The sequence below is a fragment of the Cherax quadricarinatus genome, chromosome 39 (genome assembly GCF_038502225.1).
Source record: "Cherax quadricarinatus isolate ZL_2023a chromosome 39, ASM3850222v1, whole genome shotgun sequence".
Taxonomy (NCBI): domain Eukaryota; kingdom Metazoa; phylum Arthropoda; class Malacostraca; order Decapoda; family Parastacidae; genus Cherax; species Cherax quadricarinatus.
In genome coordinates, this window is record NC_091330.1 from 28,195,891 (window position 1) to 28,212,139 (window position 16,249).

The 16,249-nt window shown below is 46.9% G+C and overlaps 1 protein-coding gene across 4 annotated transcripts in view; it reads right to left on the reverse strand.

Moving 5' to 3' along the window:
- The window catches only part of LOC128694822 (breast cancer anti-estrogen resistance protein 3 homolog), a 680,692-nt gene that overhangs the window by 457,411 nt on the left and 207,032 nt on the right, over positions 1–16,249 (reverse strand). For all 4 annotated transcript variants that reach the window (XM_070092543.1, XM_070092541.1, XM_070092545.1 and 1 more), the window contains exon 3: positions 5,714–5,825. In XM_070092543.1, coding sequence (XP_069948644.1) covers positions 5,714–5,825 — 112 coding nt within the window. The remainder of the gene's footprint in view (positions 1–5,713; positions 5,826–16,249) is intronic.

Below are 16,249 nucleotides of genomic sequence, written 5' to 3' on the forward strand. Positions count from 1 at the left end.
ATACCTGTACACACAGCCAGGTTCGCACCTGTGTATACCTGTACACAGCCAGGTTCGCACCTGTGTATACCTGTACACACAGCCAGGCTCGCACCTGTGTATACCTGTACACACAGCCAGGTTCGCACCTGGTATACCTGTACACACAGCCAGGTTCGCACCTGTGTATACCTGTACACACAGCCAGGCTCGCACCTGTGTATACCTGTACACACAGCCAGGCTCGCACCTGGTATACCTGTACACAGAGCCAGGCTCGCACCTGTGTATACCTGTACACACAACCAGGCTCGCACCTATGTATACCTGTACACACAGCCAGGCTCGCACCTTTGTATACCTGTACACACAGCCAGGCTCGCACCTGTGTATACCTGTACACACAGCCAGGTTCGCACCTGTGTATACCTGTACACACAGCCAGGCTCGCACCTGTGTATACCTGTACACACAGCCAGGTTCGCACCTGTGTATACCTGTACACACAGCCAGGCTCGCACCTGTGTATACCTGTACACACAGCTAGGTTCGCACCTGTGTATACCTGTACACACAGCCAGGCTCGCACCTGTGTATACCTGTACACACAGCCAGGTTCGCACCTGTGTATACCTGTACACACAGCCAGGCTCGCACCTGTGTATACCTGTACACACAGCCAGGTTCGTACATGTGTATACCTGTACACACAGCCAGGCTCGCACCTGTGTATACCTGTACACACAGCCAGGCTCGCACCTGTGCATACCTGTACACACAGCCAGGTTCGTACCTGTGTATACCTGTACACACAGCCAGGCTCGCACCTGTGTATTCCTGTACACACAGCCAGGTTCGTACCTGTGTATACCTGTACACACAGCCAGGCTCGCACCTGTGTATTCCTGTACACACAGCCAGGTTCGTACCTGTGTATACCTGTACACACAGCCAGGCTCGCACCTGTGTATACCTGTACACACAACCAGGCTCGCACCTGTGTATACCTGTACACACAGCCAGGCTCGCACCTGTGTATACCTGTACACAGAGCCAGGCTCGCACCTGTGTATACCTGTACATACAACCAGGCTCGCACCTATGTATACCTGTACACACAGCCAGGCTCGCACCTGGTATACCTGTACACACAGCCAGGTTCGCACCTGGTATACCTGTACACACAGCCAGGCTCGCACCTGTGTATACCTATACACACAGCCAGGCTCGCACCTGGTATACCTGTACACACAGCCAGGTTCGTACCTGTGTATACCTGTACACACAGCAGCCAGGTTCGCACCTGGTATACCTGTACACACAGCCAGGCTCGCACCTGTGTATAACTGTACACACAGCCAGGTTCGCACCTGTGTATATCTGTACACACAGCCAGGCTCGCACCTGGTATACCTGTACACACAGCCAGGCTCGCACCTGTGTATACCTGTACACAGCCAGGCTCGCACCTGTGTATACCTGTACACAGAACCAGGCTCGCACCTGTGTATACCTCTACACAGAGCCAGGTTCGCACCTGGTATACCTGTACACACAGCCAGGTTCGCACCTGTGTATACCTGTACACACAGCCAAGTTCGCACCTGGTATAACTGTACACACAGCCAGGCTCGCACCTGTGTATACCTGTACACACAGCCAGGCTCGCACCTGTGTATACCTGTACACAAATACAGGCTCGCACCTGTGTATACCTGTACACACAGCCAGGTTCGCACCTGTGTATACCTGTACACACAGCCAGGCTCGCACCTGTGTATACCTGTACACACAGCCAGGTTCACACCTGGTATACCTGTACACACAGCCAGGTTCGCACCTGGTATACCTGTACACACAGCCAGGCTCGTACCTGTGTTATACCTGAACACACAGCCAGGCTCGTACCTGTGTATACCTGTACACACAGCCAGGCTCGCACCTGGTATACCTGTACACACAGCCAGGTTCGCACCTGGTATGCCTGTACACACAGCCAAGTTCCCACCTGGTATACCTGTACACACAGCCAGGTTCGCACCTGTGTATACCTGTACACAGCCAGGTTCGCACCTGTGTATACCTGTACACACAGCCAGGCTCGCACCTGTGTATACCTGTACACACAGCCAGGTTCGCACCTGGTATACCTGTACACACAGCCAGGTTCGCACCTGTGTATACCTGTACACACAGCCAGGCTCGCACCTGTGTATACCTGTACACACAGCCAGGCTCGCACCTGGTATACCTGTACACAGAGCCAGGCTCGCACCTGTGTATACCTGTACACACAACCAGGCTCGCACCTATGTATACCTGTACACACAGCCAGGCTCGCACCTTTGTATACCTGTACACACAGCCAGGCTCGCACCTGTGTATACCTGTACACACAGCCAGGTTCGCACCTGTGTATACCTATACACACAGCCAGGCTCGCACCTTTGTATACCTGTACACACAGCCAGGTTCGCACCTGTGTATACCTGTACACACAGCCAGGCTCGCACCTGTGTATACCTGTACACACAGCTAGGTTCGCACCTGTGTATACCTGTACACACAGCCAGGCTCGCACCTGTGTATACCTGTACACACAGCCAGGTTCGCACCTGTGTATACCTGTACACACAGCCAGGCTCGCACCTGTGTATACCTGTACACACAGCCAGGTTCGTACATGTGTATACCTGTACACACAGCCAGGCTCGCACCTGTGTATACCTGTACACACAGCTAGGTTCGCACCTGTGTATACCTGTACACACAGCCAGGTTCGTACATGTGTATACCTGTACACACAGCTAGGTTCGCACCTGTGTATACCTGTACACACAGCCAGGCTCGCACCTGTGTATACCTGTACACACAGCCAGGCTCGCACCTGTGTATACCTGTACACACAGCCAGGCTCGCACCTGGTATACCTGTACACACAGCCAAGCTCGCACCTGGTATACCTGTACACACAGCCAGGTTCGCACCTGGTATACCTGTACACACAGCCAGGCTCGCACCTGGTATACCTGTACACACAGCCAGGCTCGCACCTGTGTATACCTGTACACACAGCCAAGCTCGCACCTGGTATACCTGTACACACAGCCAGGCTCGCACCTGTGTATACCTGTACACACAGCAAGGCTCGCACCTGGTATACCTGTACACACAGCCAGGCTCGCACCTGTGTATACCTGTACACACAGCCAGGCTCGCACCTGGTATACCTGTACACACAGCCAGGCTCGCACCTGGTATACCTGTACACACAGCCAGGCTCGCACCTGGTATACCTGTACACACAGCCAGGCTCGCACCTGTGTATACCTGTACACACAGCCAGGCTCGCACCTGGTATACCTGTACACACAGCCAGGCTCGCACCTGGTATACCTGTACACACAGCCAGGCTCGCACCTGGTATACCTGTACACACAGCCAGGCTCGCACCTGTGTATACCTGTACACACAGCCAGGCTCGCACCTGGTATACCTGTACACACAGCCAGGCTCGCACCTGTGTATACCTGTACACACAGCCAGGCTCGCACCTGTGTATACCTGTACACACAGCCAGGCTCGCACCTGTGTATACCTGTACACACAGCCAGGCTCGCACCTGGTATACCTGTACACACAGCCAGGCTCGCACCTGTGTATACCTGTACACACAGCCAGGCTCGCACCTGGTATACCTGTACACACAGCCAGGCTCGCACCTGTGTATACCTGTACACACAGCCAGGCTCGCACCTGTGTATACCTGTACACACAGCCAGGTTCGCACCTGGTATACCTGTACACACAGCCAGGCTCGCACCTGTGTATACCTGTACACACAGCCAGGCTCGCACCTGGTATACCTGTACACACAGCCAGGCTCGCACCTGTGTATACCTGTACACACAGCCAGGCTCGCACCTGTGTATACCTGTACACACAGCCAGGTTCGCACCTGGTATACCTGTACACACAGCCAGGCTCGCACCTGTGTATACCTGTACACACAGCCAGGCTCGCACCTGGTATACCTGTACACACAGCCAGGCTCGCACCTGTGTATACCTGTACACACAGCCAGGCTCGCACCTGGTATACCTGTACACACAGCCAGGCTCGCACCTGTGTATACCTGTACACACAGCCAGGCTCGCACCTGTGTATACCTGTACACACAGCCAGGTTCGCACCTGGTATACCTGTACACACAGCCAGGTTCGCACCTGGTATACCTGTACACACAGCCAGGCTCGCACCTGTGTATACCTGTACACACAGCCAGGCTCGCACCTGGTATACCTGTACACACAGCCAGGCTCGCACCTGTGTATACCTGTACACACAGCCAGGCTCGCACCTGGTATACCTGTACACACAGCCAGGCTCGCACCTGTGTATACCTGTACACACAGCCAGGCTCGCACCTGTGTATACCTGTACACACAGCCATGTTCGCACCTGGTATACCTGTACACACAGCCAGGTTCGCACCTGGTATACCTGTACACACAGCCAGGCTCGCACCTGTGTATACCTGTACACACAGCCAGGCTCGCACCTGGTATACCTGTACACACAGCCAGGCTCGCACCTGTGTATACCTGTACACACAGCCAGGCTCGCACCTGGTATACCTGTACACACAGCCAGGCTCGCACCTGTGTATACCTGTACACACAGCCAGGCTCGCACCTGTGTATACCTGTACACACAGCCAGGTTCGCACCTGGTATACCTGTACACACAGCCAGGCTCGCACCTGGTATACCTGTACACACAGCCAGGTTCGCACCTGGTATACCTGTACACACAGCCAGGTTCGCACCTGGTATACCTGTACACACAGCCAGGCTCGCACCTGGTATACCTGTACACACAGCCAGGCTCGCACCTGGTATACCTGTACACACAGCCAGGCTCGCTCCTGTGACTTTCTTCTTCAATATGCGCAGCGTAAATACGTAATTACAAAGTTAATATTATCATCAGTCTTGTAAATCTTGTTCTTTTCACCGCAGGTTCCTAGGTATGACCTCTCCAAGGCTCTCTGAGCAGACTGTAGTAATAATAATATTATTTTTATATATTACAAGTACATGTACAAGGTATACACACCATAGCTGACATCAGTCACATACTACTATATAGAAAGCCACTTGTTATACTGAGCATTTCGGGCAAATTAGGTCTGTTTTGTCCCAGGATGCGACCCACACCAGTCCACTAACACCCAGGTACCAGTTTTATTGATGGGTGAACACAGATAACCGGTATAAACACACCAAATGTTTCCACCCTTACCGTGAATCGAACACGGATCCTTACCGTTTGAAGTGAGAGGTTTGCCACCAGGCCACCAGGTTCAGACTTTAGCTCCAAATACAGTGGTTCGAGTTTACAATGATCAGAACGTTTTCCAGGGGAATGTACATACTTGTTCATTGTGTCTCAGTCAATACACCGACTGATGGAATTTAATTTACTAACGATTACCTCATAATAGCTGTTAAATTTGATCGTAAGCATAAAAAAATATCCATGATTGTGCTTTAGTTATGTAACATGCACAAACGAATAGGCGGTGAAAGTAGACCTAGGAAGACATTCTCCGTGTCCAAACAGGAAAGAAATGGGAGTCTACCTTTACTGAGGAAGAGTAAAATCTTCTCCTGGTACCAAAGAGAAAGAAATTAAAACTTTTAAGTGAATTAAAGGTGTAGAGATTACTTACTCTTCTCCCACTTGTCCCTGAGGCAAGTGAGGGAGGACATGATCTTGACGCGGTGTGCCTGGTGCCTGACTCCCAGCTCCTTGATGGACGCCTCGTCGTAGTACAGGATGTCCTGCAACACAAACGGGACACAACACTCCAGTTAGTATACGGATAAAATGCATTAAGATAGTAAACCTGTAAATTTTGTATCAAGATGAATAATTAAGGTATAAGAGTTACCTGGGGTATACCTGAAGAGGGTTTTGGGGGTCAACGCCCCCGCGGCCTAGCTGCATTTTTCAAAATATTACCAGATATAAAGGCCAGTATCTTCTGCTTGTGGAGAAGCTATGCTTCGTACGTGTGTGCGCGCGCGTACACACTCTTGATATAGCTTTGACGGGTTTCCAGAGCTTTTATACTCTCAAAGACCCGCCCTGATGCAGGTTATTTCATTGCTTGCCTGGTCAACCAGGCTGTCGTTGCTGGCGACACACTGGCCCACATATCTGTCACAGCCTGGTTTACCCAGCACCGGGCGGATGAAATCGTCTAGTTTCCTGCTAAAAACTTCTACTGCTGTTCTAGCAGCGCTTCTGATACCTTTTGCCAAGATGTTTAAAAAGTCTGGAACCATGGATGTTGATACAATGTTCCGTTATCGTGCCCATGGCGCCCCTGCCCTTCACTGGGTTTATTCTACACATTCTCCCATAACTCTCCCTCCAGTATTTTGTCATGGTAGTGTACAGATTTAGGACAAAGCCTCTCAAGTACTTTCCTAGTATATATAATCATGTACCTCTCTCTCTCTCCTCAGTTTAACGAGTATTTATTTATAACTTTGAGGCGCTCTGATCTAAATCTTTACTGACTCGGTGAGGGCAGTAAATGATCTTTTAATCTGCTCTGATCTCCCTCCAGGCAAGAAATTATAAGCGATTTGAAGTGTCACGATTGGTATTATTTACTGTGTCCGGAAAGTCCTCGCTATGCATTCTGTCGTTTTCCTGGTTGTTGTGGCATGTGCCTTACTGTGCTCTTTGAAAGAAAGCTCAGATGTCATTATAACACTCACATTCTTCACAAAGACTATTTAGGAAGTTGGAACTTGTTATCTTTCAGAGACATGTTATTTTTCACTGCCCACTGAAATACTTAGCTAATATCTGCCGGCAATGTTTCCATGTCTTCTGCCGAGGTGATTTTCATGCTTATTTTGGTGCCATCTGCATATTAAGTTATGAGAGTGTGGCGATTGTTGTTATCAAGTGTGATGATAAACAGCACTGAATTATACAGTCTTTATCATCACACTATTTTCTGTCAAAGTTAAATATTCATTTGTCTTTTTTCCCAGTTATACCTATCACTCTTGTTTGCTTTCCCAGTTATACCTATCACTCTTGTTTGCTTTCCCAGTTATACCTATCACTCTTGTTTGCTTTCCCAGTTATACCTATCACTCTTGTTTGCTTTCTCAGTTATACCTATCACCTTCACTTGTCTTCTTTCCCAGTTATACCTATCACCTTCACTTGTCTTCTTTCCCAGTTATACCTATCACCCTCACATGTCTTCTTTCCCAGTTATACCTATCACCTTCACTTGTCTTCTTTCCCAGTTATACCTATCACCTTCACTTGTCTTCTTTCCCAGTTATACCTATCACCTTCACTTGTCTTCTTTCCCAGTTATACCTATCACCCTTGTTTGCTTTCCCAGTTATACCTATCACCCTCACTTCTCTTCTTTCCCAGTTATGCCTATCACCCTCACCTGTCTGCTTTCCCAGTTATACCTATCACCTTCACTTGTCTTCTTTCCCAGTTATACCTATCACCTTCACTTGTCTGCTTTCCCAGTTATGCCTATCACCATCATTTGGTGTGAAGTCACCTCATGATCGCATTTGTCAAAAGTCTTTGCGATATCCGTGAACACCACATTTGCGTTTTTTGTGTTTCTTCATTGCGTCCGTAATCCTGTCATAGTGGTTTAGCAGGTGTAGCAAGCATGGTTTCTCACTCTAAATTCACGCTGGTTTGGGTTGTGCAGGCTGTGCTGTTCCATATAATTTGTAATTTGGCGATGTTAGGTCTACTGCTTGTTATTTTTTGCAAGCTCTGCCGCCTCGTGTGCGTGTGTGTACTCACCTAATTGTACTCACCTAATTGTGGTTGCAGGGGTCGAGACTCAGCTCCTGGCCCCTCCTCTTCACTGATCGCTACTGGATCCTCTCTCTCTCTGCTTCCTGAGCTTTGTCATACCTCTTCTTAAAACTTGGTCACTCTCCCTGAACCATGAGCTTTATCATACCTCTGCGTAAAGCTATGTATGGATCCTGCCTCCACTACATCGTTTCCCAAACTATTCCACTTACTGACTACTCTGTGGCTGAAGAAATACTTCCTAACATCCCTGTGATTCATCTGTGTCTTCAACTTCCAACTGTGTCCCCTTGTTACTGTGTCCAATCTCTGGAACATCCTGTCTTCGTCCACCTTGTCAATTCCTCTCAGTATTTTGTATGTCGTTATCATGTCCCCCCTATCTCTCCTGTCCTCCAGTGTCGTCAGGTTGATTTCCCTTAACCTCTCCTCGTAGGACATACATCTTAGCTCTGGGACTAGTCTTGTTGCAAACCTTTGCACTTTCTCTAGTATCTTTACGTGTTTGGCTAGGTGTGGGTTCCAAACTGGTGCCGCATACTCCAATATGGGCCTAACGTACACGGTGTACAGGGTCCTGAACGATTCCTTATTAAGATGTCGGAATGCTGTTCTGAGGTTTGCTAGGCGCCCATATGCTGCAGCCGTTATTTGGTTGATGTGCTCTTCAGGAGATGTGCCTGGTGTTATACTCACCCCAAGATCTTTTTCCTTGAGTGAGGTCTGTAGTCTCTGGCCCCCTAAACTGTACTCCGTCTGCGGTCTTCTTTGCCTTTTCCCAATCTTCATGACTTTGCACTTGGTGGGATTGAACTCCAGGAGCCAATTGCTGGACCAGGTCTGCAGCCTGTCCAGATCCCTTTGTAGTTCTGCCTGGTCTTCGATCGAGTGAATTCTTCTCATCAACTTCACGTCATCTGCAAACAGGGACACCTCAGAGTCTATTCCTTCCGTCATGTCGTTCACAAATACCAGAAACAGCACTGGTCCTAGGACTGACCCCTGTGGGACCCCGCTGGTCACAGGTGCCCACCCTGACACCTCGCCACGTACCATGACTCGCTGCTGTCTTCCTGACAAGTATTCCCTGATCCATTATAGTCCCTTCCCTGTTATCCCTGCTTGGTCCTCCAGTTTTTGCACCAGTCTCTTGTGTGGAACTGTGTCAAACGCCTTCTTGCAGTCCAAGAATATGCAATCCACCCACCCCTCTCTCTCTTGTCTTACTGCTGTCACCATGTCATAGAACTCCAGTAGGTTACTGACACAGGATTTCCTATCCCTGAAACCATGTTGGCTGCTGGTGATGAGATCATTCCATTCTAGGTGTTCCACCACTCTTCTCCTGATAATCTTCTCCATGATTTTGCATACTATACATGTCAGTGACACTGGTCTGTAGTTTAGTGCTTCATGTCTGTTTCCTTTTTTAAAGATTGGGACTACATTAGCTGTCTTCCATGCCTCAGGCAATCTCCCTGTTTCGATAGATGTACTGAATACTGTTGTTAGGGGTACACATAGCGCCTCTGCTCCCTCTCTCAGGACCCATGGGGAGATGTTATCAGGCCCCATTGCCTTTGAGGTATCTAGCTCACTCAGAAGCCTCTTCACTTCTTCCTCGGTTGTGTGCACTGTGTCCAGCACTTGGTGGTGTACCCCACCTCTCCGTCTTTCTGGAGCCCCTCCTGTCTCCTCTGTGAACACTTCTTTGAATCTCTTGTTGAGTTCCTCGCATACTTCACGGTCATTTCTTGTTGTCTCTCCTCCTTCCTTCCTTAGTCTGATTACCTGGTCCTTGACTGTTGTTTTCCTCCTGATGTGGCTGTATAACAGTTTCGGGTCAGATTTGGCTTTCGCTGCTATGTCGTTTTAATATTGTCTTTGGGCCTCCCTTCTTATCTGTGCATATTCGTTTCTGGCTCTATGACTGCTCTCCTTATTCTCCTGGGTCCTTTGCCTTCTATATTTCTTCCATTCCATAGCACACTTGGTTTTTGCCTCCCTGCACCTTTGGGTGAACCATGGGCTCATCCTGGCTTTTTCATTATTCCTGTTACCCTTGTGTACAAACCTCTCCTCAGCCTTCTTGCATATTGTTGCTACATATTCCATCATCTCATTAACTGGCTTCCCTGCCAGTTCTCTGTCCCACTGAACCCCGTTCAGGAAGCTCCTCATTCCCGTGTAGTCCCCTTTCTTGTAGTTTGGCTTCATTCGTCCTGGCTTTCCTGCTTCTCCCTCCACTTGTAGCTCTACTGTGTATTCGAAGCTTAAAACCACATGATCGCTGGCCCCAAGGGGTCTTTCATATGTGATGTCCTCGATATCTGCACAACTCAAGGTGAATACTAAGTCCAGCCTTGCTGGTTCATCCTCTCCTCTCTCTCTTGTAGAGTCCCTTACGTGTTGGTACATGAAGTTTTCCAGTACCACCTCCATCATCTTAGCCCTCCATGTATCTTGGCCCCCACGTGGCTCCAAGTTCTCCCAATCGATCTCCTTGTGGTTAAAGTCACCCATGATCAGAAGCTTTGCCCTGCATGCATGAGCTCTTCTGGCCACTGCAGCCAGTGTGTCAACCATCGCTCTATTGCTCTCGTCGTACTCTTGCCTTGGCCTCCTGCTGTTCTGTGGAGGGTTATACATCACTGCTATTACCACCTTGGGACCTCCAGAGTGAAGCGTTCCCGCTATGTAATCACTTTCTTCTCCGTGCGTGTGTGTACGTGTGTATGTGTGTGCGTGTGTGTGTGCGTGTGTGTGTGCGTGTGTGAGCGTGCGTGTGTATGCGTGCGTGCGTGCTCATGAACCGACGCTGAGAAAAAATGAACTTTCGGAACTTAACAGACTTCAAGAACTAACAAAAGAGTAGAAATAGATGTGTGGAAGTGGAGAGACGTGGGAGAAATAGCCAAGAAAACTCACAGTAAACATAACTGAAATTGCAACAGAAAAAATGAAGTGACGAACTACGCAAGTTACTAAATGAAGAGGATCCGCAAATATTGAAAAAAATATGAAGAGCCAGACATGAACAAACCTCGTAAGAGAGAATCTCGTCATGACAACGTTTACAGGTATTTTCACCCTGAGATGCGCACATCAACACTACACATTAGAAAAATCTTACGAGTTAAGTTGCTCAAAAAAACACATGAAAAGAACAAAATGCAACGAAAGTACATATATACTTTGAAAAATAAATACATGGTAAAGAAGAAGACGATGAATGACAACAGGAGGTATAAATATGCATGGTAATGGAACATAGTGAACCAACTTTGTACGTACACAACAACCAGTACCTGAAGGATACTTTGTACGTACACAACAACCAGTACCTGAAGGATACTTTGTACGTACACAACAACCAGTACCTGAAGGATACTTTGTACGTACACAACAACCAGTACCTGAAGGATACTTTGTACGTACACAACAACCAGTACCTGAAGGATACTTTGTACGTACACAACAACCAGTACCTGAAGGATACTTTAAGGATGTTTCTGGGGGTTAATGCCCCCGCGGCCTCCTGGAGGATTAAGACGTGATCAACCAGGCTGTTATTGCTAGCCTCACGCCGTACGACGTATGTACTACAGCCCGGCTGGTAGAGAATGATCTGAAGAACTTGTCCAGTTTCCTCTTGAAGACAACCAGAGGTTTGCTGGTATTTTCCCTTATGCACGGAGGGAAAATATTGATGAGTCGGGGACCTCTGACACTCATCGAGGTCCCTCTTAGTGTACTCGTCGCTCCCTGTAATTTTTAGTGAAGGTATTTTGCACAATATACCAAATCTCTTGTTTTCGTATGGAATAATTCTGGAGTTCAGATCAGGGACCAGTCCCTCCAGGATTTTCCAGGTGTAAATTATGTATCTTTCTCGTCTACGATTCAAGGAATACAAATGAAGGGACTTCAAGTATTCCCAGTAGTTCAGATGCTTAAGTATATACGAGCAATAAAAATTCTCTGTACGTTTTCCAGCTCAGCAACCTTGTCTGTGTTGAAGGTGACCGTACAAATATACTGCGAGGCGAAGAGGGGCAACAGAGATGCATATACGTCTCACAACATCCTGGAATCTAATGGTTATATCCATAACCATAATTTTTTAAAGGAGTGGAGGGGTCAGCTAATAGAAGGCCTCGATCAGATGACCAAAGCTCCAGCTATGGGTCATCATATGGCTAAGATCCGGGTTAGGAAACAGTTGTCCTGTCTCCTGACAAACCTTACCTAACACCCGGAAATGAACCCGAGTATATTACCTTCGGAAGAACGACTGAAGCACATTTTGTCCTGCGGTGGGCAACTTTCCATTTGGGCTTTTTGCCCCTCATGCTCCACGCTCCCCTCTTTCCCCTTATCTCTGTACTTTCTCTCTTCCCTTCTCGCTCTATTTCCTCTCTCCCTTATCACCCAGGGCCCACACTTGCCAAACATCCACCTCCCCTCGACCCCTCACACTCACCCCTGATAGTAAACAAATCAATACCTTCCCATTTTCATCCTCAAGCCAAACCTGTAACATACTTGTGTCTGTTTCGAGAGTCCTAATTCAGCAGCCACGTCTGAGTCAGCCTTCCCTGTAAACTAACTCTCTGTTCAATTAGGCTATTGTTACATCAGAGATGTGAAGACAAATGTGGCAATGAAGTGTCAGAGACACAGCAGAAGAGTTAGAGATATCCACAAAAATAACCTGCATATACTTGCTCCCTTCCCTTCGCACTTCTGTGTAACTAGTTAATGGCTCCAGTCGTACCGAAATATTCAAAGTTTGTGTCTCCTGTGTGTGGGTTATCTGCGTATTGTTCCAGTCACGGTACTGTGCCTCTTTGTTCAGTTATAGATAAGTCACCAGCATCAGTGCTGTAGAAGAAGCAACGGTAGATGTGACTGTAGCAGCAGAGATGTGGGAGCAGCGTCAGCGACAAGCTACAAATGTGTGTAGCGTCAGACAGTGATTGTTCTAGCGTCAGAGATGTAGCAGAAACAACGGTGTCAGAGATGTGGAACAAATTTACCTGTAGATACCTATAAATAATTCATTACTGCCACCTGGTAGCTGGTTAATAACCTAATCAGTCAGGCTGTTGGTGATGACCGCATGCAGTTCACAAAACTCCATAATTATGAAGTTCAGTAATTCTCACATATCCACTACGAGAGTGCACATGTTACAATTTTACATGTAGAGACACTCTGGACCTGTACCGTACTGTGTTTCTCACAACACAACCTGGGAAGCAACAGCTCTCAGTCGACAACATTTCTGCCCTTTGGTATAGTATGCTCTCCAGGGTTCTCTCACCTGCCACTGTGTGTCGCTTTTGGCTGCTTTGTACCACTTATTGCTGTTCGGTGATTTGGTTGTTCCAAAGTTGAAGTAAGGTGTACTTCATCCGTCTGGAAAATCGAGGCCTGATCAACTAGGCTGTTACTGCTAGCGGTATGCACTCCGTAGTACGAACTACAGCCCGGCTGGTCAGACACTGATCTGAAGAACTTACTCAATTCCCTCTCGAAGATCGCCAGAGGTTCATTAGTAATTCCTCTTTTTCAGGGAGGGAGAGAGAGACTGGGTCGCCGAAGACACTTTCAAGAACCTTCGACACTCATTGAGTTCTCTTAACTGTATCCGTTATGCATCTGCTTCAACACTCATTTTAAACACTCAGTTGCGAGAACTAGACAGTTCTCAGACATCTTAATTTTACACTCCGATGCCTGTGTGTGTGTGTGTGTGTGTGTGTGTGTGTGTGTGTGTGTGTGTGTGTGTGTGTGTGTGTGTGTGTGTGTGTGTGTGTGTGTGTGTGCGTAGGCGTGCGTGCGCGCGTGCGTCACGCTGAGGAAGAGAAGGAACAGAGGAGAAATAAAAGCAGATTTAGGATGTGTCCAACACTAGAACTACAGTCCCGCTGATCAGGAATTGATCAGTTAATCAGTCCGGTCTTGGACACAGCCAGGGTTGTGTTGGTAACTTCCCTTATACATGAAGCAGCGTATTTCATCTTGGTTCCTCTGGCAGAGCTTACCAACCAACACTTGCCTCTTGGAGTGCTCATTTTCAAAAGAATTTTGTGCCGTCTGTCGAAGTACTTGCTTTCGTAGGTAAAGATTTTCCAGGTGTAAATTATTATGTACTTTTCCTACGTTCCAAGGAGTACAGTTTGGACTTTAGTTTCCAGTAACACTCTTGTCTTGAAAGAAGAGGAGGAAAAAGGAGTTGAGGAAAAAGGGAGGTGGGGAGAAGGAAAAGGAGATGTGGGGAGGAGGTTGAAAAGGAGAGGATGATGAGGGAAAAGAGGGAAAGGAGGAAGAGGACAGGAGGAACGGACGAGGGAAAAATAGTGAAGGAGGATGAGGCGGCGGCTCGACGGGGAAGGAGGTGAGAGATGCTTGGAGGAAGGATGTTAGGTAAGAACAATGGTACTGGTATATCTTAGGAATCTGGGTTCTTGAAGGCGAGTGAGTTATCGTGCGTTAATTGGCGTCAGAGAGACTTTGAAGGACCGAAGTTATCAGGAGTGAAGTGGCACTAGATTATCTTGAGGAATCTCCACCTCGCCAGCCACACACATTTCCCTCCGAGTGACGAGTCTGTTCAGTGCCACTCCTGCGAGTGACCATATATCACAGTACATTACAGAACATATATCACAGTACATTACAGAACATATATCACAGTACATTACAGAACATATATCACAGTACATTACAGAACATATATCACAGTACATTACAGAACATATATCACAGTACATTACAGAACATATATCACAGTACATTACAGAACATATATCACAGTACATTACAGAACATATATCACAGTACATTACAGAACATATATCACAGTACATTACAGAACATATATCACAGTACATTACAGAACATATATCACAGTACATTACAGAACATATATCACAGTACATTACAGCACAATTAGTTCACACACTGTTGGCAATATCAGCTAAATTCTATTGTTTCATTATCTAATAAAACTAATTTTTGGAGATTCTCCGAACTTTTACGTAAAATTTGACTAATCTTGGATACCTTTGATGAGTTTCGAGTCTCTCCTCCCGGAGCCCGGCCATGGACCAGGCTCGTCTGTTGACAATATATATTACTATTAATGGTCTCAACCTATATTCCTGAGCTCTGCTGTGTTCCAGTGTATCTTGCTCTTCACACATTTTCCTTGAGTTACTACATCAACCTGCAACATCTACGACGTAGATGTTGCAGGTTGACGTAGATTCTACGTCAACCTGCAACATGTACACCTGACCTGGACACGTCCTGGCCACTACTGACTCTCTACATCAATTTTAAACTTTTTACTGTGGAAATATTTCATCAAAAGCGACCCCGGTTTTGTAATCTTCTCCAGATTCTCAGTTAATTTACCCACTGGATTTTTAATTTGTATTCTGTTTGTAATTCGTTGCGTTGTTTCTTAAAGCTTGTAGTTTGTTTCTTAAAGCTTGTAGTCTGTTTCTTCAAGCTTGTAGTCTGTTTCTTCAAGCTTGCAGTCCGTTTCAAGCTTGTAGTCTGTTTCTTCAAGCTTGTAGTCTGTTTCTTCAAGCTTGCAGTCCGTTTCAAGCTTGTAGTCTGTTTCTTCAAGCTTGTAGTCTGTTTCTTCAAGCTTGTAGTCTGTTTCTTCAAGCTTGCAGTCCGTTTCAAGCTTGTAGTCTGTTTCTTCAAGCTTGCAGTCTGTTTCTTCAAGCTTGTAGTGTGTTTTTTCAAGCTTGTAGTGTGTTTCTTCAAGCTTGTAGTCTGTTTCTTCAAGCTTGCAGTCCGTTTCAAGCTTGTAGTCTGTTTCTTCAAGCTTGCAGTCTGTTTCTTCAAGCTTGTATTCTGTTTCTTCAAGCTTGTAGTCTATTTCTTCAAGCTTGTAGTCTGTTTCTTCAAGCTTATAGACTGTTTCTTCAAGCTTGTAGTCTGTTTCTTCAAGCTTGTAGTCTGTTTCTTCAAGCTTGCAGTCTGTTTCTTCAAGCTTATAGACTGTTTCTTCAAGCTTGTAGTCTGTTTCTTCAAGCTTGCAGTCTGTTTCTTCAAGCTTATAAACTGTTTCTTCAAGCTTGTAGTCTGTTTCTTCAAGCTTGCAGTCTGTTTCTTCAAGCTTATAGTCTGTTTCTTCAAGCTTGCAATCTGTTTCTTCAAGCTTGCAGTCTGTTTCTTCAAGCTTATAGACTCTTTCTTCAAGCTTGCAGTCTGTTTCTTCAAGCTTATAGACTGTTTCTTCAAGCTTGTAGTCTGTTTCTTCAAGCTTGTAGTCTGTTTCTTCAAGCTTGCAATCTGTTTCTTCAAGCTTATAGTCTGTTTCTTCAAGCTTGTAGTCTGTTTCTTCAAGCTTGCAATCTGT